Below are 20,654 nucleotides of genomic sequence, written 5' to 3'. Positions count from 1 at the left end.
GTACGGGACGGTTCTGGCCCCGGCTGGTGGTCCCAGGGCTCCCTGCCCGGGGGTGGGCTGCCCACGAGCACCCCGAGGCGGGCGCCCATGCACAGCCACCGGTGGGCCCGCCCGCTCACGCCGGGCCGGGGGCGGGACCTACTCCTCGGACAGGAGGTCCTGCAGCAGCTTGTTGCGGTCGCGGAAGCAGCCCAGCGAGTGCATGCTGTCCAGCACGTCGGGGTCCAGGTCATCTAGGCTGGGCAGCGAGCGGATCTGCACCTTGCGCGGCACCGGCTGCTCCGGCTCTGGCTCATTCTTGCCCCCTCTGCAGGTGACACCAAGGGTGGCCCGGTCACTGCCCTCCAGCCGGCCCGCGGCTCTCCACCCCCACGCGAGGCGGCCGGGCACCCTGTTCTGCAGCTCTCCCTGGCCCTGCGCCCTGCCCCCGGCACAGGCCGGCCAAGGGCCCCACCCAGAGCGGGCCTGGCAGCTCGAGGAGGGGCAGGGCCTCCCGGGGCCAGCGCCCTCCCCCCGCCTCTCCTGGCAGGTCCTCCAGGCCACGGCAGGCAAAGCAGGCGTTAGTGGGGCAGAAAAGCTACTTACATATACCATGTGTGTTTCTGAATGTGCTCTAGCTACAAGGAAAGAGAAACAGGGAGTTAGTACGGAGGAAGGAGAGAGCCCAGGTTAGGAGATGAGAGGGAGCAGGGGGAGAGGAGGGCGAAGCAGAGAATGGGGGGCGGGAGAGGAAGAGAGGGCAGGAGAGTGGGGAGGAAGGCGGGAGAAAGACAGGAAGAGAAGAGGGGAGTAGGGAAAGGCTGAAAAGGAGGGAGAGGGGAGGGGGAACAAGGAGGAGGCAGGAAGAGAGGACAAAGGCTGGGCAAGGGCAACGAGGAGAAAGGAAAGGGGACAGGTGAGGGAGAGGGGACAGGTGAGAGAATGGAGAGGGGAACAGAGAAGGAGCAAGGTGAGGGAGGAGGGAGATGCAGATGGGAAGAAGGGAGGGAGAATGATGGAAAGGGGAAGGAGGGTAAGAGGAGAGGGGAGGGGAGAGGAGGATGGAGGAGGAGGAAGACAAGGAGAGAAGAGAGCGGGGAGAGGGAGGACGAGGGGGGAGAGGCGAGGGGAGGATGGGGGGGGTCAAGATAGGGAAGGAGAGAGGTAGGGAGGACAGGGAAGAGGCTGCCTTCCCAGAGGCTCCAGGCCAGTGCCCTGCTCCCCCCGCCCCAGTGGAGAAGGAAATATAAACCCAGAGAAGAAAAGAAGTTATTGGGGGCGGGGGGGGGGGATCTTCAGGCATGGGGAGGGGAGAGAGAGGGAAAGAGGGGGAAGCAGGAGCCCACCTCCCAGGCTGCCTTGCTGCCAGGCCTGAGCCCTGCGGCTCTGCGAAGAAGACCCCAAGGGGAGGAGAGCAAGGGAGCGGGCCGCCCGGCTGGCTGGAGGGGCCGGGGTGCAGGTAGCCGCCCCCCCACCCCTGCTCCTCCGTCCTGACCCCCTACCTCCTGGCTACCTCCCGGCCACCTGTCCTCTCCCCTGACTAAGGGCAGCTCGGTTGGGGCAGGTAAGCAAGTGGCCTCGGGAACGGGCGCCCAGGTGGGTGTCCTGCCGCGGAGTCAAGCTTCCCCTGCGATAGGCAACCGGGGGTGCAGGGGCTCCCCTCAGCGGCCGCAGCTGTAAGGACTGGCCGCCCTGGGGAGGCTTGCCCAGGACACGGCGCTCCAGGAGGGCCCCCGCCCCGGCCAGCCGGGGATGGCCAGACGCAGCTGCTCCCGCCTCCCCTAGGGCCTGCGGGAGGCCGGCCCCTCATGCTCACAGGTGGGGGGGGGGCGCCTCGGCCCCCCACCACCCCGCGGGCTTCGGTGGGCTGCCCGCACCCCCCAGTGCGCCCTTCCCTGAGGCGACTGCTGGGCCAGGGAGGGTCCTGGGGCTGCTGACCCCCGAGGGGCGTGCGGGAGGGCCCTGGGGCTGCTGACCCCCGAGGGGCGTGCGGGAGGGCCCTGGGGCTGCTGACCCCCGAGGGGCGTGCGGGAGGGCCCTGGGGCTGCAGACCCCCGAGGGGCGTGCGGGAGGGCCCTGGGGCTGCAGACCCCCGAGGGGCGTGCGGGAGGGCCCTGGGGCTGCAGACCCCCGAGGGGCGTGCGGGAGGGCCCTGGGGCTGCAGACCCCCGAGGGGCGTGCGGGAGGGCCCTGGGGCTGCAGACCCCCGAGGGGCGTGCGGGAGGGCCCTGGGGCTGCAGACCCCCGAGGGGCGTGCGGGAGGGCCCTGGGGCTGCTGACCCCCGAGGGGCGTGCGGGAGGGCCCTGGGGCTGCTGACCCCCGAGGGGCGCGGGAGGGCCCTGGGGCTGCTGACCCCCGAGGGGCGTGCGGGAGGGCCCTGGGGCTGCTGACCCCCGAGGGGCGCGGGAGGGCCCTGGGGCTGCAGACCCCCGAGGGGCGCGGGAGGGCCCTGGGGCTGCAGACCCCCGAGGGGCGCGGGAGGGCCCTGGGGCTGCAGACCCCCGAGGGGCGCGGGAGGGCCGGGAGGGCCCGGCGGCGGGCGGCGTGGGGGCGCGCGGGGCCCACTCCCGCACCGTCAGGCGCCGCGCCGCGTCCACCTCGATCATGCCGCGCAGCAGGCTCTGGCAGTCGGGCGGGATGAAGTGCGGCATGTGGAAGACGCCGCGCTTGACCTTCTCCAGCAGCTGCCGCAGGTTGTCGTCGTCGAAGGGCAGCGCCCCCTGCGGGCCGGGAGGGCCGGGTCAGCCGCCCGCGGCCAGCACCACGGACAGCTCCGCGCCCCGGAGGGGGAAGAGGAAGGGGCGGGACGGGGGCGGGGAAAGGGAGGGGAGGGGAGAGGATCAGGCTCCTGGATGTGCAGGGGAGAAGAGGGACGAAGAAGGGGAGGGGAGAAGAGGAGAGAGGGAGGGGAGGGGAGCGCTCACCACCAACAAGGCAAAGAGGATGACCCCGCAGCTCCACACGTCCGCCTTGCGGCCATCGTACTTCTCCCCCTGCGGACAGCAGCGCAGGGCTGTTGGGGGACAGCAGGGGCCCCGGCGCCTGGGCAGGGGCGAGGGGGCCCGCGGTGGAGGGTAGGCGGGGCCCTGCCCGGGGCGCTCATGCTCCCGCCCCCCGGGAGCCCAGAAGGGGACCAGCGCGCGGGGTGGGGGCAGCTACTCACGCGGATCACCTCCGGGCAGGCGTAGTGGGGAGACCTGAGGGCAAAGGCAGCGGTCAGGGCCCAGGCCCCGGCCCAGAGACGGGAAGGTGACCCCTCCCTGTCCCCATGTGCTCCCGGGAGCTGCCCAGCCTCCCCCTGCCCCCAGGGCCCTGCGCCCTGGGATGATGGGCCCGTGGGGTCCTGGCGCTGCATCCGATTGCCAGCCACAACCAGGCCAGGCTCCGGCAGCAAGGCCCCCTGGCCCCAAGTCCCCTGCCTGCTCCTGGGAGGACACAGAGGTCGAGGAGCCTGGGGGTGGGGCTCCCTGTCCATCCGTCCAAGGCAAGGCCTCAAGGGCCATGTCTGGGTCCTAGCCCTGGGAATAGTGGGTGGGGCAGCCAATGTGGGGCGCAGGCACCCCGGGAGCCTGAGCAAGGTGGGGGCTGCACGCCAGCTCTCTGTGTGGAGCTGGGCCAGGCGTGAGCGGGCTGGGGCCCGGAGACCAGGCGGGAGAGGGGTGTCACCCCTGAATACCAAGGCCAGGGCTGGGTCCTGCCCGGCCCACCCTCACCGTGCAGGGCAGTGCTGGGCAGAGCCTGCCTCCCAGCCCAGGCTGGGAAAGGCTGGGAGAAGGGGAGGCCCGGCCCTGGGCCCCGGCCCTGGCAGCAGTGGGGGCCGGGAGGTTCGAGGAAGGGCTTTGGGCTGCAAGGCTGCGAGCCTGGGAGGGAGAGGTCCGAGCTGGCCCCGGCAGACCCTTCACCCTTTAGCATCTTGCCAGCTTGGCTTCCAACACCCCAGCCAGCCTGGCCGAGGCGTCCAGCGGGGCGGGCAGGGAGCCTCGGGCCCAGGACACCAAGCCAAGCTGCCCGCGCCCCCTGGCCTCTCACAGCTTGAGATGCGCAGTTCCGGCAGCGGCCTGCAGGGGGCGCCCGACGCCAGCAGCCTGCGTGGGCGGGGCGGGGCTGGAAAGGGCGGGCATGCGGGTATGGGGAGGGCCTGAGGCGGGGCCAGCGGGCATGGGCGGGGCTACATGGAATGGGGCGGGGTCTGGCTGCTGGGGCCACAGGCCTGGGCTGGTGGGGTGGGGCTAAGCTGGAAAGGGTGGGCGTGTTTGTATGGGTGGGGCCTGGGCTGGGGGCGGGGCCTGGGCTGATGGGGGCGGGGCAGGCAGGCATGGGCGGGGCTACACGGTCTGGGACTGGGTCTGGCTGCTGGGGCCAGAGGCCTGGGCTGGTGGGGGCGGGGCTAAACCGGAGGTGGGCGTGTCGGTATGGGCGGGGCCTGGACTGGGTGTGTGGGCGGGGCTACACGGAACGGGGCGGGGCCTGGGCCGGTGGGAGTGGGCCGGTGGGCGTGGGTGGGGCCGCGGGTCCCACTCACCCGCAGCTGGTTTCCAGCAGGCTGTCGCCCACCTGCAGCGATGCCATGCCGAAGTCGGCAATCCGGATGTTATTCTTCTCATCCAGGAGAAGGTTTTCCGGCTTCAGATCCCTGTGGCTGGGGAGGAAGGCCGAGTGAGGCAGCCGGGGAGGGGCCGCGGGGCAGGACCACAGGGTCCCGAGCCCCCTCCCCTCCTGACACCAGCCGCACCCCATGAGGGCCCTGGCGCGTGCCCGGGGAGGCCCCGGGCGGCCGATGCCAAGGCGGCTGGTCTTTGGGGCAGGGAGGGTCGTGGTCCTCCTGCGCCCGCCTGCCCCGCGGCCTGGGTCCTCTCGTGCCCTGCCCCCACCCGCCCTGGGCTGAGGTCCCTCACAGAAGGGCCACCTTGGGGCCCCCAGGGGGGAATGAAACGAGGGCTCCCTGGACGCAGGGTGCCTGTACAAGGTGAGGAGGGGCGCCCGGACCCCGGGTGGGCACCTCACCTGGCTGCCCCTGGAGGCGTCTGGGGGGGGTGGGGCCAGAGCAGGGAGTGCGGAACGAGGATGGGGCACGGCGGCTGGCGTGCAGGGGGCTGGGGGACCAGGGGCGCGAGGAGCACCTGTGGGGACAGGGCGTGCTGGGGATGCGGGGGGCCCGGGTGGGGGGGGGGCCGCACCATATGGAGTGGCTGTGGCAGAAGTCGAGGGCCGAGATGATCTGCCGGAAGAACTTGCGGGCCTCCTTGGGCGTGAGCCTCCCCTTCTTCACCAGGTAGTCGAAGAGCTCCCCGCCCGACACGTGTTCTAGCACCAGGTATCTGCGCGGACAGGCGGGCGCGTGGGCGGCCGGAGGCCACCCCGACGGGTCCCTGACCCCAGCCGCCCCTCCCGCGGCCGTGCCCCCGAGCCAGGCCCCCCTCCCTGCTCCACCCGCCCACCTGGGGCTCCGGCGGGGCAGCTGGGCAGAGGCCCCCCGGGGGGCCACCGGGCTGGGGACCAAGGTGAGCCCCGAGATGACGAAGCGCCACCTGCCCCTTGTCCCCACCCATGGACAAGGGCGGTCTGGAACCTTCCCACCTCCCGCCCTGTCCTGGCCAGCCCAGGCCCAGCTGGACTCGCTCCAGGCCGGAGGGAGTCCCCGCCACAGGCCAGAGGAGGCCACCGTCCCCACCAGGCAGGCCCTCAGCCTCCTGCTCCCGGGCCCTGGGTGCTCCCCCGCACGCGGCTGCTTCCTCCGCCCCCCCCTGGGTGCTCAGCCCCTCCTGTTCCCACCACCCCCGCTCCCTCCTGCCCCGGGCTCCTGCTCAGGTTCAGCCCGCCGGGCGCCCTGAAGGAGGGCAGAGAGGGGGTGGCCTTTGTCCCCTGCTAGGGCCCTCATCTCTGGGGTGGGGCCCCTCGCAAGAGGGCCGCCCTCGCCTGCCTGGCTCCTCTGTCTCCAGGGCTTCAGGCACACAGTAGGCGCTCAATAAAGGTGCCAATCAGCGCCAACACAGCGTCACCTGGGACTGCCTCGCCCGGGGCGCCCAGGTCGCCTGGGGGTCAGTGGAGGGGTGAGGGGCTCCGTGGGCACCATGTCCCCGCAGCCCTTGGGGCAAGCAGCACCACAGCCACCCCTCCCCCTCCCTGCCGTCCACCCACCCACCTGCTGGCGTGGGGCTCCCCTGCTCCCCCTGCTGACCCAAAACGCCGCAGGCTCGCCCGGGACCCCCTGCTGAGACCCCCACCCGAGCCAGCTCCACCCACAGCACCCAGGGAGACAGCTCAGCCTGAGGACGCCCTGGGGTGCCCCGCTCCCCTGGCCCCGCCCTGTGGGTGCAGGCTGTGAGCAGGGACCCGGGCCCTGCGGGGGGGCCGCCTGCCCCGCCCCACCCAGCTCGCCAGTCCCAGCAATACCTACAAATATTTTTTATTTTCATAAACGTCGTGCAGCTTTAAAACGTGGGGGTGCTCTATGAGCTTCAGGATGGCGATCTCCCGCTCCACCTGCAGAGAGAGCGGGGGTCACAGCCGGGCCCCAGAGCTGGAGTACCCTCTGGGCTGCGCCCGCCCACACCCTCCCCAGTCCGTGGCCATCCTCCAGGGGGGCTCGAGGGGCAGCCCAGCAGGGTCCCCCCACCCCACCCTTTGCAGGTGTGCACGCCCCTCCCCCACAGCGGGCAGGGCCCTCTTCCCCCTCGGCCCTTTGCCGCCCCTTTCTCACGGCCAGCGCAGGCCGCGGGTGCCTTCCCCCTGAACCCGCTCCCCGTGGGTACCTCACAGGCACCTTGAGCTCGGGCCCCTCACCCCACGGGCCCCCACCTCCTTGCCCGTCCTCCCTGGCCCTGGTCAGCCCCCACCTGCACTGGCCCTTGTGTCCAAGCTACCGTCACCTCCCCTTAGAACGCCCGTCTCTCTCCAGGTTACCCAGCCACCAGGAGGGGCCTGAAAACCCACCGGGGCTCTGGCTGGCCCCAGCCCCAAACCGTCCACAGCTCCCTGGCATGTCCCCGTCTGTCCCCGTTGCCACTCCCCCTCCCCGCCACTGCCTGGCCGCCCGCCCAGCAGAGCCCCATCTGTCCCACCACCGCCTGCTGCTCTCCGAGGGCCCGGCCCACTGTCCTGGGTTCCTGCCCGCCCCCTGCCGCCTCACGGCCCCAGGCGCTGCAGGGGGAGACCTGCTGTCCTGCACACCTGACCGCACCCCTGCTGGGAGCCGGCTTTGAACGAGTGGCTGGGAAGACCAGGGTGCACCGTCCCCGCAGGCAGAAGCCACCGCCCAGCTCCGGAGCACGCTCGGGGCGAGCGAACACCAGGACCCGGCCCTCCCCCAGGGGCCCCACGAGGACAGGGCAGCACTCAGCGCCCCACGCCTCCCAGAGCAGGAAGGCCGGGGATGGGGGACCCCTGAGAACCACAGGGCCCCGTGTGGAGGTGGCCCCAGTCCCAAACGGTGACCACCCGGGGGAGGGATGGCTGGGGGGCTGCCGGGGACAGCAGGGGCTCCCTCTCTGGCCCACGCAGCCTGAGCCAGGGCCTGGGGGGGGCGGGCAGGATGGGAGAGGGGCTGGGTGGCCCCTGTGGAGCCCTTCCGTCCCCTGAGGCAGAGGGGCTCCTCCCCATTTCCACTGGGGAAACTGAGGCCCAGCCAGTCTGCCCGGCAAGCTGGGGCAGCCCAGGACTGCCTCCCCCAGGCCAGGGAGTGGCCCCCTGGCTCCACAGGCCCTGTTGGGAGAATGCGGGGGCCTCCTGGCCGGTGAGGCCACTGCAGGGGGCAGTGGTCAGGGCTGCAGCTGCCCAGAGCCTCAGCCCCCCTACCCGGGAAAGCCGCCTAGGGGAGACCTGCCCAGGCAGGGGGGGACAGCCCAGGAGCCAGCCCCACCTTCAGGGAAACCCCACTGGGGTTCCCTGGGTTGGACCCGCCCACTCGGCTCTCACCTGAGGCCCCGCCCCCGCCGCACACCTGGCCCCGCCCCCGCGTGCACCTGGCCCCGCCCCCGCGCGCACCTGGCCCCGCCCCCGCCGCGCACCTTCATCAGCACAGACTCGCTGAGCTTCTCCCGGTTGACGATTTTGATGGCGACCTTTTGACAGGTGACGCAGTGGATCCCCAGCTTCACCAGGCCTGCAGAGGGACACACGGCGACTCAGAGCCCTCGGGACGCGCTCGGGGCCCGCCCGGCAGGCCCCCTGGACCCCCGCCCAGGCACCGCTGGCCTGCTGTCCTCCCGTGACCGCTGCCTGTCTCTGGCGTCACTGCCCAGAACAGGCTCCCCTACGTCTTCCCTCAAAACTGCCGTTCGACCTCCTGAGCCCTGGGCAGGCCCTCAGTCTCCAGGGGAGGGTCTCAAAGCCCTCCCCCCCCCCAGGCCAGCGTCCTGCCCCCGGCCGCCCCCTCCGCTGCCCACTGGCCCCTGCCCAGCTCCCGCCTGGGACCCACCTACAGCCGAGCTTGCTGCTACCGCCTGGTCACCAGAAGCTCCTCTAAAGCCCCTGGGCGTGTCCGCCTGTCACCATGGGTCACCCTTCATCCGTCACAGCCCCCCGCCGTGATGCTGAGCCCCCAGCAGCCTCTGTCCCGCTGACCTCCAGCTGCTCAGCTCTGCTGCCGTGGCCGCCCTAGGCCTGCAGCTCCCGCCCCAGCCCGGGGCCCGGCCCCCAGCACGGAGGCCCTCCAGGGTGCACCTCCTGTCCCCAGAGGCCCTTCAGGACGGCCAAGGCCAGCAGAGCAGGACGACGGCCATCTCCTCCCCTCTTTCGGCCACTGCACCCGGCCTGCCGGGCGGGCTCTGGCAGTTCTGAGAGAGACCGCCAGGGACGGCCCCCCGTGACAGCAACGGCCGCCCGCACCGGGCCTCAGTCAGGCCACTCCAAGGGCCACTTCCGATTTCCAAAAGCCACAGCCCCCGGCGGCGGCCGGCAGTGCCAGGGCGGCTCCCTCTGCCTTCCACCCCATTTCCACCCCATCCCACGCATCCTCCCCGATTCCCCACACTTCTGCCCAAATCCACCCGGTTCCACGAGACTCCACCCAATTCTGCATGGCTGCAAGCGACGCTGCCCCATTCCACAAGAGTGGGTGCTGCTGCGCCCCGGCCGGGAAGTCAAGCGGCTGCATCTGGCCCCTTCCCCCCACTCTGTTCCGAGGCAAGACCAGGGCAGGTGCCATGCAGGGGAGCTCGGGCTGTGCAGGTGGGGGGCGCAGGAGGGGTGCAGGGGGGCGCAGGTGAGGGGTACGGGGCGGACACGGGCCAGAGCCCCTGACAGTCTCCAAGGTCAGGAAAGGGCCGTGAGCGGATGACCAGGGGCGCAGGCCCGCGGGGCGGAGGGTGTGGACGCTTTTCATGAGCCCAGCCTATCGCAGGCCAGAGGACCTGGCACCCGCGCCGCCCGCCCTGCCCTCCACGCACACACGCGCCCTCGCCATGGCGGGACCGGCCACGTGCGGCTGCGTTACCCGTCTCCACACACCCCTCCTTCCTGAATCCCGAACTCTGGTCTCGAGCCGCCCGGCCCCTGTGACAGCCACACAGGGCTCAAGGGCTGCGTGGGCGTCCAATGTCCTGACAGTGAGGGTCACTGGGCGTCTGCGGGGTGTGCACGCCCCACGCAAAATTACGTACCCCCGTGCACCCACTTGCCAGGTTTGCACACACACCCAGTGTGCACACAGCCCCCCCAAATGTGCCGCCCCCTCGAGCACACCTGGAGCCTGCATGCGTGTGGGTGCGTGTGCTCTGCGGGTGTGCCCTGTGCACGCACTGGCGTGTGCTGCAGCCTCACGCTGGGAGCCCCGGGTGCTCCTGGCTTCTCTGGAGGCCGCCCCCCAGCAGGGTCTTTCCTCATCTGTGAGACCCTTTTCCTTCATGACGAGGCCTGCCATGCCCCTGTGCACCTGAGGAACCACAGGTGCTCCCCGGGGTGGGGGCACAGGGCAGGGGGCACAGCCAGGCACCACAGAGCCTGCTCCATGCCCAGGGCCTCCTGCCCACGCCCAGGTGAGAGCTTCTCACCTGGCTCAGGTGAGGGCAAATGGCATGTGGGCCCGGGAGCAGGGGGAGCCGCCCTGGGTATGTCCTGCCGCTCCGGCCACTCCCTCACTGCCCCCCTGCCCAGAACGCCCTTTCCCCACCTGCCCTGCAGGCTCCTACACACCCCTCACGGCCCAGCACGGAGGTGCCCCTCCTCGGGGGAGCCTCCCTGAGGCCCCGGCTGGGAACGCGGCCCCTCTCTCCTGGTCTCCACACCTGGGGTGGGCGATGGGTCCTGGGCGCCCCTGGGAGCCCGGGGCCGCCTCAGCATCGAGTGTGGTGCCTCCTGCTGTGGCAGCCACGGCCACCCTTACCCAGCCCCCCAGCTCCGCAAAGGCTTATTTTCCAATTGTGGTTTTTATCTCTAATTATTGTCTTTACAGCAAACATGAGCTCGTATCAAGTGAGGAAAAGTACATGGTGTCACGGATAATTGCGTGGGGGCCGCCGCAGGGCGCTGCCAGCCCCAGCCTTGGCGCCGGCTCCCGCAGGGGGAGAGCCCAGGCCCTCACCAGCTGCTGGACTGGGGCTGCCCCACCCACGGAGGGCGGGCGGGGCCTGGACTCCAGGGGGTGTGGGGGCACTGGCAGGGCTGCGGCGGGCGGCACGGCCCTCCAGAGTGCCTGGGGGGCTCGCGGGCAGGACGGGTGCTCTCGGAGGTGGGAGGTGGGCTCTGGAGCCCCTCAGCAGCGGCCCAGGCCCCCACTCCCGGCTCTGAGCTGGGAAGAGGGGGTAGGGGCACCCCCCAGCGTCACACCCTGCTGCTCCGGAGCGGAGCCACTGCATCTGGACAGGAGGGAGGGAGGAGGGACCCCCTGCAGCCAGGAGCTGCCCAGGAGCCGCTCTGCCCGGTCGAGGGGGGTGGGGGGTAGGGCGTGCCCCTCCCCCAGAGGACACACCTGGCTCTCGGGCTGCCTGCACTTCACGCACAGGTTTTGAAGTAACCAGCCCCCACCCTGCCACCCCCAGGCCCAGGGGTGCTCGGGGCCCTTCCAGGGCAAGGGGTGGCTGGGGGGGCACAGACGAGCCGCCCCCGAGGCGCAACCCCCAGAGGCCGGGGCCTCCCGGCACCATCTCCCACAGGCCGTGGCCTGGACGGGTCCATCCACAAGCTGTGCTCGGCCAGAGGCTGGCTTTGGGGCACCTCCAGTGGACGCCCCCGTCTCCCTGTGGGTCCCGACCCACCCAGAGACTTGGTGCCTCCCGCAGGCCCCCTACCACTCCACCCTCAGCTGATCAGGCTGAGCGCGGCCCCAGCTCACTCCACCTCGGCCCTGGCCACACCAGCTGACCCCTGGCCACCCCTGGGCGCCCACGACTGGGTGCTGCAGTGGTGTGGGACCAGACCAGGGCTGCAGGCATCTCCGTGAAATGCCCCCAGGCTGGCTCCCCATCTCTGCTGGTCCCCCCACCTGGCCCATGAGCCATGCTCCCCTCTGAGCCTGCAGTTATGGCTCGGGCCCCAGCGACCACTGTCTGCAGAGGCACTGCTGCCCCCACGCCTCTACCCACCGGCATCCCACAGAGGCCGAGCTTCATCCACAGAAGTGGGGTGCAGCCTCACCGCCCCCACGTGCAGCCTCACCGGCCCTCGTGGGGAAGTGACAGCCAGAGGGCGGCGGCTGTTCTGGCCCCCACAGCCAGGCCCAGCAGGGGACGAGTGCCCCAGGGCATCCCCGCGCCCGAGCACATCTGGGGCCAGGGGCATCCTGCTCCAGGTCAGCTCGCCAGGCCACCCCAGCCTGGACAGGGGACCCAGCCCACCCGCCGGCCCTCCACAAAGCCACGAGTCTTTCTGCACCTCTGTCCTCTTCCAACGCGAGTGTGCATCCTGTTTTGGGGCAAAAAGTCTGCAAGGACAAGCGCCGAGGATGACCCCAACCCTCCCAGGTCACCTCTGGGATGGGGACCCTGGACCCCCAGCCTCACCACCCATCGTGCTGCACCCATGTTCTCCAAGTGTCCCCTACGTGTGGTGACAGTCCAGGCCCCGACGCAGACGGGGACCAGGCGCCCGCGGGCCCAGGGCCCGTGTCCTGTGGCAGGTTCGCCCTCTGGCTCGCTGGCGTTTGCTTCTCCTGGGCAGGCGGCCGGCGAGGTGAGAGCTGGGGTCCCTGGGTGTCTGGGTCAGACGGACCCGGCTCGACCTGCTCCCGGGATGCACAGCCACGGGCCTGCCCTGCAGGGGCCACGGGCGTGCTCAGACGATGGCCGCAGGCAGAACGGTGCTGTCCGTCAGCCACAGACAGCAGGTGCCATGTGAGGCCCCGGCCCTGGGGGTTTTATCCAGTTGAAGCGCCCAGGCGTGGGCAGCCCCAGGCAGCAGGTGTCGGGACCAGTGGAGCTCAGCAGCCTCCTAAGGGCGCCGACTTCGAGTGAGGCTGGAGGCGCGGCCGGGGGGCAGGGCCACAGAGGCTTCCACGCCCCCCCCCCCCGAGGTACCGCCCCAGGCAGGAGGGAGGGCTGGGTGTCCCCAGGGGCTGCACCTGCCCCCCCAAGACCTGGCTCTTCCTGCCCCCTTGTTTGTCTCCTGCTCCGGCGTCCACGAGGGCCGCCGCCGACCCCCAGTTCCTGAAGCCACAGGTGTGTGGAGTCCTTCCACCCTGCCCCATGCGGGTCGGTCAGCGGGGAAGGGGGCAAACGCCAAGGTTAGCGCACACGAGACACGACAGCGTCCTCCTGGACCCCGAGCTCGGAGGAAGCTGCTGCCACTCTCAGGGGAGGCCCCGTGGGGACACCATGTGTTCGGAATGTGGCCCCCAGCCCGCAGCCGAGGGAGCCAGGCTTCTGGGGGGCAGATCCCCCAGCCCGGCAAGCCTCTCCTGCGACCCACGAGAGGTGCCACGGACACCCCGAGAAGCCGCGCCCGACGCTCAGATGCTGGCAGGTAGTGAGTGCTTGTCGCTTTAAACTGCTGAGCTTTGAGGCAATTTGCTTCGTGGCGACAGATAACCCACCAGCACAGGCTCTGGCTCCCGGGCCTCCGAATAAAGCTCGGGGCTCGACCTCATCGTGGAGAAGCCTCGGGGGTGGACAGCGCAGCCGCAGCTGCAGCCCTGCCTGGCCGGCCCTCTCTAGCCACGTGGCCTCAGACCAGGCCTCTCCGCCGTTTCCTCTCCCGCCGGGGACCAGACAACATGAGGGGCTGACTGGCCAGAACCGAGGCTCCAAGTACTTCCACGTGAGCCTCGGTCCCCCACGGCGCTGCTGCCAGAAGGGCAAGGGCAGGCCCCTCCAGCGCGGGCCTGGAACCGGTCTGGGCCCCGGGGTCCAGTTACCTTCCCCTGCGTCCCGCCCACTCACGGCCCTGAGGGCGGGGCTTCCAGGGTGGGCGGGGCTTCCAGGGTGGGCGGGGCGCCCTAGCCCCACCCCTCCTCGGTGCAGGCGGGGCAGGAGCCCGCATGGCCTGCAGGCTGCGTTCAGCACCGCGGACAGCGGCGGGCGCCTCGGGGCCTCGGGTGCGGGGCTGAGCGGGGTGCTGCCCCCAGCCCCTCCCCACCCGTAGGTCCCGCCGGGCGTCTGGCCTGGGCCCGCAGAGCGGGTGGTGGCAGAGCTGGGCCCCCGCCCATGTCCCCAGAGCCCAGCCTGGCCCTCGGGGGCCAGAACACACCTCCCTCGGGCCTCGGGCGGGGGGCGCTGCGGGGCCCCCCACTTCTCCCCAGAAAGCCCCGTCCGCGCCCGGCTGCCGCCCAGGGCGGGACACGGCCGCCTGCGTGGGTGCCTTACTGCGCACGCGCCAGCGCCAAACACGGCCTTGGGGCGGGGCCCACGCGGGAACGCGGCCGCCTGCTCTCCAGTACGCCGAGGCCCGAGTTCCGAGAGGCGCCGCAGCCGCCGCCCCCAGCCTGGAAGCGCCCGCGCGGCCCTGGGCGGGGCAACAGTGCCAGGAGAGGGTACCCCTCCCCCAGGCGCGGGGTGGGTGGGCTGTGGGCCGTGAACCGAGCCCGCGGCCGGGGTACCCTCCGCCAGCGCCCCTCCGAGCAGGCCCCCACCCGGTCGTGGCGCCCGCGGTCAGGCAGGCACCGGGATCTGCGGCCGCTCTCGGCACCCGGCCTGGCTCGCACGCGACGTTGACCCCGGAACCGCCGCCCTCCTCCCACCTGGCCCCGGGGCCCGGGGATACCCTCGGCGGGGCGGAGACGCGGCCGGCGCGCGGGAGGACGCCTGGGGTCTCCCCACACCCAGCCCAGGCCCTCGGCCTCGCCCCTCTCCTCGCCCAGGTCCCGGCCCAGAGCATGAAAGAGGGGCTGGACCCCAGGATTTGGATCGGGGTTCCGGGAGCACAGCCCCCCACCCCCACCCCGCTCGGCTCCCCGAGTCCCGGCCAAGGAGGGGCGCCCATGCCAGCGGACCCGTTTCCAAGACGCCCGCGGCCTCCACAGCCAAACCGGCTGGGAGCCCGCTCTCCCCGCCCCAAAACCCTGGGGACGCTTTGGAAGTCGGTGGGTTGGATTGATGGCGGGGAAACGGGGAGGGGGCGTCCCTTTGAAGTTGTCTCAGACTTCAAAGCGCCACTCTTTCCCCCTCATTAGCCAGTCCGGCCCCGCGCTGGCCGCGGCTCAGCCGGCGCCCCCCGGACACGACCGCCTTCCTGCGCCAGCGGCTCCCGGGCTCTGAGCTCTGCCCGCGCCTCCTCTCCTCCCCACGCGCACCAGTCCCGCGCACACGCCGCACAGCAGCCCGCACGGGCGCACCGGAACTCCAGAGCCCGGGGAGGGAGACAGGCCCCGGGGGCGGGGGCTCCTCAGGCTGGGGGCGGGGGCGGGCTCGGAGCACCCGAGACGGGGAGGGGCGGGCGCGCCGGTGCAGAGCTCCCCCCTCTGCGGTCCACCGCGCTCTCCTTCCACCCACAGCCCAGGCAGCGCCGCACGGGGAGGGGGCGCGTCTCTGGGGAGACAACTGTTCACGCTCCGACAGGGAGCCTCTCAAATTAAATTAATTAAGCTCTGAAGTATTTCACACGCGCCGCAGCCGCTCCGCCGCCCCTGCCGCCCCTCCTGCGCCTCCCCACGCCGGCACCCCAAGCCCGAGGCGGCGCAGCGGCAGGGACTCCGCGCCGACTGCGGGGCCTGGAAACCCCCAGGGCCCGGCTGCGCGGGGCGGTCGCCCTTGGCCCACGGGAGGGGAAGGGGGCGGGAGAGACGCAGCCCCCCTTCGCTGCGCCTTCCTTTCACGCTGGAGTTTCTGAGCCGCTTATGTAACTGTCGCGCTATTCTGGTCCCCAAGTGCCCTCCCGAGGCGGAGCTGAGCCATCTCTGCAGATCGCAGGGACCCGCCGAGGCGGCCGGAGTGGGGCGCCAGGCCCGAAACCTGCTTCCCACCCCTTCCCCGTGGGACCTGGGCCTCAGGTGGCCACTAGCCTAGGGGTCTCCTGCAGGTGAAGACTGAGTAGGGACCCCCATTCGCCTCTGGGCAGTGCCCCCCAGCTACCCCCTCCTCCAAGGGCTGGTGGAACTGATGCCTGCGAGGAGCGGCCCGAAGGGGGTGCAGCAGCCTGCAGGGGCTCGGAGTCCTCAGTCGCCCCGCGCTCCCCGCCCCCCAAGGCTTCCCCTTCTGCATCCAGCTCAAAGGTGGGCTCCAGCCCCGGGGCCAAGGGGTGCCGCGATCCCTCGGCAGGGGCCAGTCAGGGGGTCGAGGCAGGGGTGGGGGCCCTCCTGGGGGCACAGACCCTCCCTCCTCACCCCACAAGACGCTCAGGCCTGACTCCTGTGTTCATAAGCCCTGAAGAGTGAGCCGCTTGGCCGGACGCCCGTGCAAAGCCAAGCCCCCCAGCCTGCAGCTCCGGAGCGGGTGGGCCCCCCAGCACCCTGGGGCTGGCGTCAGCCTGTGACAGAGCTAAAAGTGGGGCGGTCGCCTCTGGCCGGGAGGAGCCCCGAGGCATTTCCCACGCAGGCCATGAGGAGGCTGGGATCTTCAGGTGTTTGGGGTGGGTGACAAAGCAGGGGGCGGGGGCTGGAGGGAGAGCGCCTGGCCCCAGGAGGACGTGGCTGTCCCAGGTGGTGGAGGAGGGGGCGGGAGCAGGTGAGTTCTGGGGAAGGGGCAGAACTTGGGGGAACCCTGCGGAAGGGGGTACGTGGCAGGCTGGGCAGGGCTGGAGGAGTGGCCCCAGGGTCCGGCTGACCTTCCTGTTTGTCTCCTGTCGACCCCACCCTGTGGACTGAAAGAAGCGGGAGCCCTGGCTGCAAAGAGACCTGGAAACATTTCGGAAGCCTCTGGAAGAAGGAAGGCAGAGAGGAAGGGAACCCTAGAAAGGCTTTGGGCATCAGGGCCAGCCAGGGAGTGCTGGGCAGGCTTGAGGGTGGCACCTGCAAACGGCGGGGGTATTTACTGAGGGGGCACGTGCGGGCGACAGCCTGGTTGGCACCCAGTCCCCCATGCCAAGACTGGCAGGCAGCCAGGCACGAAATGGGACCGCGCTTCTCCAAGATGGACCTGGCTTGGCACAGTGGGTGATGGGAGGAGGTCCTGGAGCAAATCCTCCTCATCCGACTAACCCCACACACACACACACCTGTGTGCCCGGGCAAAGAGGACCACCCAGGCGGGACCCAGGCAGGGACACACTTCTACTTCCCAGAGCAGGGTCTCAGCCCCTCTCGGTCCTCCCATTTGGGACAGACGAGAACCACATGCCAGTTGGTGCAGGACCCCCAGTAGAGGCGCCCCTCCACGGCCGGGGTGAATATATTAACAAATTGCTCATGCCACTTTAGAGAAAGTTTGATGCCATCTGTGATGTTGGAAAATTATGACCCTGAATTTACCCTTCTAGGTTTATACCCAAGAGCCTGACACCCTCCTGTTCACAAATGGACAGGAGCAGGACTGGTCATCGCAGCGTGATCTATATCATCACCCAAAATGAAAATAATACATATATCCATCAGGAGCACACATAGGTAAGCCAAGGAATACTGGTGAGCAGGAAATACTCCCAAACTAAAGCTACAGAGAACAGCACGAGTAGCTCTCAAACTGTATTATAAACAAAAGGAGAGGCATAAATATCATTCAGTTTTTTAGTTCATTTACCCAAAATTAGCAAAAATAAGGATGATGAAATATACTTTGTATACATATGCTTCGGCGCTAACACTATAAGGACACGTGAGGGAGTATTTATCATCAACAGCAAATGGAGAGGATCGTGGTGGAAAGCAGCACTGGGAGGTAAGCCACTGAGCTGTGTATGCGGTTTCTACAATTAAAGGGAAAAACTTACTAGATTGAATGAGAACATTTAATGAAAGTTCCCATGGCAGAATCAATAAACAAGCTACTTTGGATACAACTCACTGTAAATTGTTATTAAAGAATTACTTCTTTACAAATTATAAAATTCTAATTCATATGGAGAAATACATAGAAACTACATTAAGTAAATCATAAACAGTTATAGAGAGAGGTATGTACAATTCTTTCATTAAAAGCTTTCAAGACAGTAAAACCAGTACCACAACAGAAAAAGAAATTCCTACACCTGGAGCTCCACCCATGAGCTGTTTGAAACTAGAGCCAAACAGAAATTCACTTAAGTGGTCACCCAGCCGAAGTTCTGATTATAATCAAACTGACTGGTCCCAAAATTAAATGCTAACAGGGGAGGGAGAACCCTTTCTGGAAAAAACATTTCCCACTTCAGCCTGAACGGCTTTGTCTTGTTTTGTTTTGTGTTGCTAGTACATGATGTCTAATATGCTATAAAACATTTTGACATACACAAGGAAGTAGGGATATGTGACCTACTCCCAGCAGAAAAAAACAGCCAATAGAAGCAGGCCACAGATGACCTGAAAAGGGCTCTTTAAAAATTATTATAAATATATTTTAATTGGAGGAAAAGATGGACAAAATGGGTAAAAGTATAGAAGCAGAGAAATGGAATTAAAGTCATATTCTACAACTGAAGAATACTGTAACTGAAGTAAAAAAGAATTCATTGGATGGGCTTAACAGCAGACTGGATACAAAAGAAGAAGAGATTAGTAAAATCTAAGATGGGTCAATAGGAAGTATCCAAACAGACAGAAAAAATACAAAAAAAAAAAAAAAAAAAAAAAGCCAAACATCAGTAACAGCACATCAGAGGCCTGTGTGGCAAAACAAGTCTAACAGACTTGTAATTAGAGTCCCAGGAAAAGAGAAAGCATGGGGCACAGGATATTTTTAAAAGATAATAGTGAAGAATCTTCCCAAAATGTGTTAGTTATATCAAACCACAGATCCAAGAAGCTCATGGAACCTTAAGCAGGAGAGAAACACAGAAAACCATGCCAAGGCATACTGTGGAACTGATGAAACTGAAAGATAAAAATAAAATCTTAAAAAGCAGCCAGAGAAACATTGGTAATATCTCACAAGAAACAAAAGAACCAAAAGGCAATGGGAAAGCACAATTTCTGTGCTAAATGGAAACCTAGAATTTTATACCCAGCAAACATATCTTCAAAAAAGTAGGGTGAAATGAAGACATTTTTAGTCAAACAGAAGTTGAGAGCATGAATTGCTAACAGACTCGCACCACAATAAGTACTAAATAAAGTCTTCAGGCTAGAGGGATCCCAGATGGAAGCGCAGATGCACAAAAAGGAATGACGTGTACCAAAAAGGGTATTCAAGAACAAATATAAAAATCTATTCTTAAGCAAGCATTTCTTTAAAAGACTGACTCTCTCAATGCTATAGCAATGCACTGCAGGATTTATGACACGCAGAAGCAAAATACATGACGACAGTAGCACAAGGGACAAGGGGAGATGGCATTAGATTGTTACGTTACTTGTGAAGTGTATGGGGCCATTTCAAGGAGGCTGCAATGGCCCAGCATGCACGCTGCACTCCCTAAAGCAGCAGTTCTCAACCTTCTGGTCTCAGGACCCCTTTAGAGTTGTAAAGATTACCAAGGACTCAAAGAACTTCCGTTTATGTGAGTTATATCTATAATACTTAGTGTGTTAGAAATTTAAAACAGAATATGTGCAAATATTTATGGTCTTCTTTAAAAGAAGTATAATAAACATGTTTCCATAAATATTTTTATGGAAAAACAATCGTATTTTTCAAAACAAAGTAGGAAGACAATAAAAATAAAACAACAACAAAAAGAAAACAAAGTAGAATCAGTGAGTAGAATGGCACTGTTTTACATTTATGCAAATCAAGGACACATCATGAGCCTCGGGAAAACTCCACTGAGCTGAGGAAAATAATATCCTATAATATTATGAAAACTGATTTTTAGCCTCACAAAAGGTTTTAGGAACTCCAAGGAGCTCCTGGTCTAAGACTTTGAGAACCACTATTCTACAGTAACTACTAAATAAATAGTGAAAAAGGTTTAACTAAAGCCAATATAGGGAAGTGGACGTGGCTCAATGGATAGAGCGTCCACCTACCACATGGGAGGTCCAGGGTTCAAACCCAGGGCCTCCTGACCCATGTGGTGAGCTGGCCCACGTGCAGTGCTGATGCGCGCAAGGAGTGCCATGTCACGCAGGGGTGTCCCCACATAGGGGAGCCCCACGCAGAAGGAGTGCGCCCGTAAGGAGAGCCGCCCAGCGTAAAAGAAAGTGCAGCCTGCCCAGGAATGGCGCTGCCCACACAGAGAGCTGACACAGCAAGATGACGCAGCAAAAAGAAACACAGATTCCTGGAGCCACTGACAAGAATACAAGTGGACACAGAACACACAGTGAATGGACACAGAGGACAGACAACTGGGGGAGGTGGGAAAGGGGAGAGAAATAAATAAAAAAGAAATCTTTTAAAAATATAAACAAAGCCAATATAACAAAAACAAACAAAAATCCACCTGATTAAAGCGAAAGACAGGAAAGGAGAACAAAACAAAATCAAATGAGACAGTGACAGTTTTAAGTTATATTATGAATCCCAAAAAGAAAAAAACTGATGTTTTAAACGAATCCATTCGTGTGGGTGAGAGACGGTTCCAGCTGGACTATGCCACTGCAGCGTGACTCAGGGTGAGTCTCCACCCTTCTGCTGAGTCTGATAATCATAACGAAACTCAGAGAAACACACAGGAAAATGGGGCTCGGCCACTTCTGACCCTGCCAGGAGAGAGAGGACTGCAGGATCGCTGCAGCAGGAATCCCCAGGAGGGGGGCCACGGAGCAGCTCAAGGAGACCAGCCCTGCTGTGCACCCTCAGCTCAGGGCTGAACTTGGGAAAAACACAGGACAGCCGAGACAGATGTAGGAGGCCAGGAGAGACGAGTCCTGTGCGTGGCTGCTCACAGCTGAGCTCCGGGAGCTGGGAGATTCCAGAGGGGAAGGCAGAGACCAGGCAGAGGTCAGCAGCCACCCTGCTGGCCCTGCGGCCAGAGCCCAGGATCAGTGTAGGTGACGCTGGTGAGAAGGCACCTCTGATGGCACCTTGATTTGGATGTTTCACGGCCTCAGAACTGTAAGCTTTTACCCCAAATAAATCCCCTTTATAAAAGCCAACCCATTTCTGATATTTTGCATGAGCAGCCCTGCGGCAAACTAAAACAGAAATAAATAGAAAACAAACAGAAAGATGGTAGACTTAAAACCAAACCACATCAGTAAGCACAATAAATGTGAATGATGTACACACTCCAGTTAAAACAAATCATTAGCCAGGGGAAATAAACACTATACGTTGTTTACAAAAGACATTCCTCA

General features: G+C 65.3%; 1 protein-coding gene across 11 annotated transcripts in view; it reads right to left on the bottom strand.

Moving 5' to 3' along the window:
• BRSK2 (BR serine/threonine kinase 2) overlaps positions 1-20,654 on the bottom strand; it is a 59,948-nt gene that overhangs the window by 15,477 nt on the left and 23,817 nt on the right. For 10 of the 11 annotated variants that reach the window (XR_009187457.2, XR_009187454.2, XR_009187456.2 and 7 more), the window contains exons 2-10: positions 7,987-8,081; positions 6,378-6,463; positions 5,158-5,298; positions 4,503-4,619; positions 3,144-3,177; positions 2,905-2,973; positions 2,554-2,700; positions 586-617; positions 143-307 (exon numbers count right to left, since the gene is read on the bottom strand). Coding sequence is in view for 7 of the 11 variants with exons in the window: in XM_058304922.2 (XP_058160905.1) it covers positions 143-307; positions 586-617; positions 2,554-2,700; positions 2,905-2,973; positions 3,144-3,177; positions 4,503-4,619; positions 5,158-5,298; positions 6,378-6,463; positions 7,987-8,081 (886 nt within the window). In the remaining 4 variants the exon portion in view is untranslated. Of the gene's footprint in view, positions 1-142; positions 308-585; positions 618-2,553; positions 2,701-2,904; positions 2,974-3,143; positions 3,178-4,502; positions 4,620-5,157; positions 5,299-6,373; positions 6,464-7,986; positions 8,082-20,654 lie in introns of those variants that run through there. The other variant, XM_058304927.2, reaches the window with a different exon arrangement.

The sequence above is a fragment of the Dasypus novemcinctus genome, chromosome 10, assembly GCF_030445035.2.
Source record: "Dasypus novemcinctus isolate mDasNov1 chromosome 10, mDasNov1.1.hap2, whole genome shotgun sequence".
Classification (NCBI taxonomy): Eukaryota; Metazoa; Chordata; class Mammalia; order Cingulata; family Dasypodidae; genus Dasypus; species Dasypus novemcinctus.
Note: the sequence above shows the minus strand (reverse complement) of the source record. Positions and strands in the feature narration are given on the sequence as shown.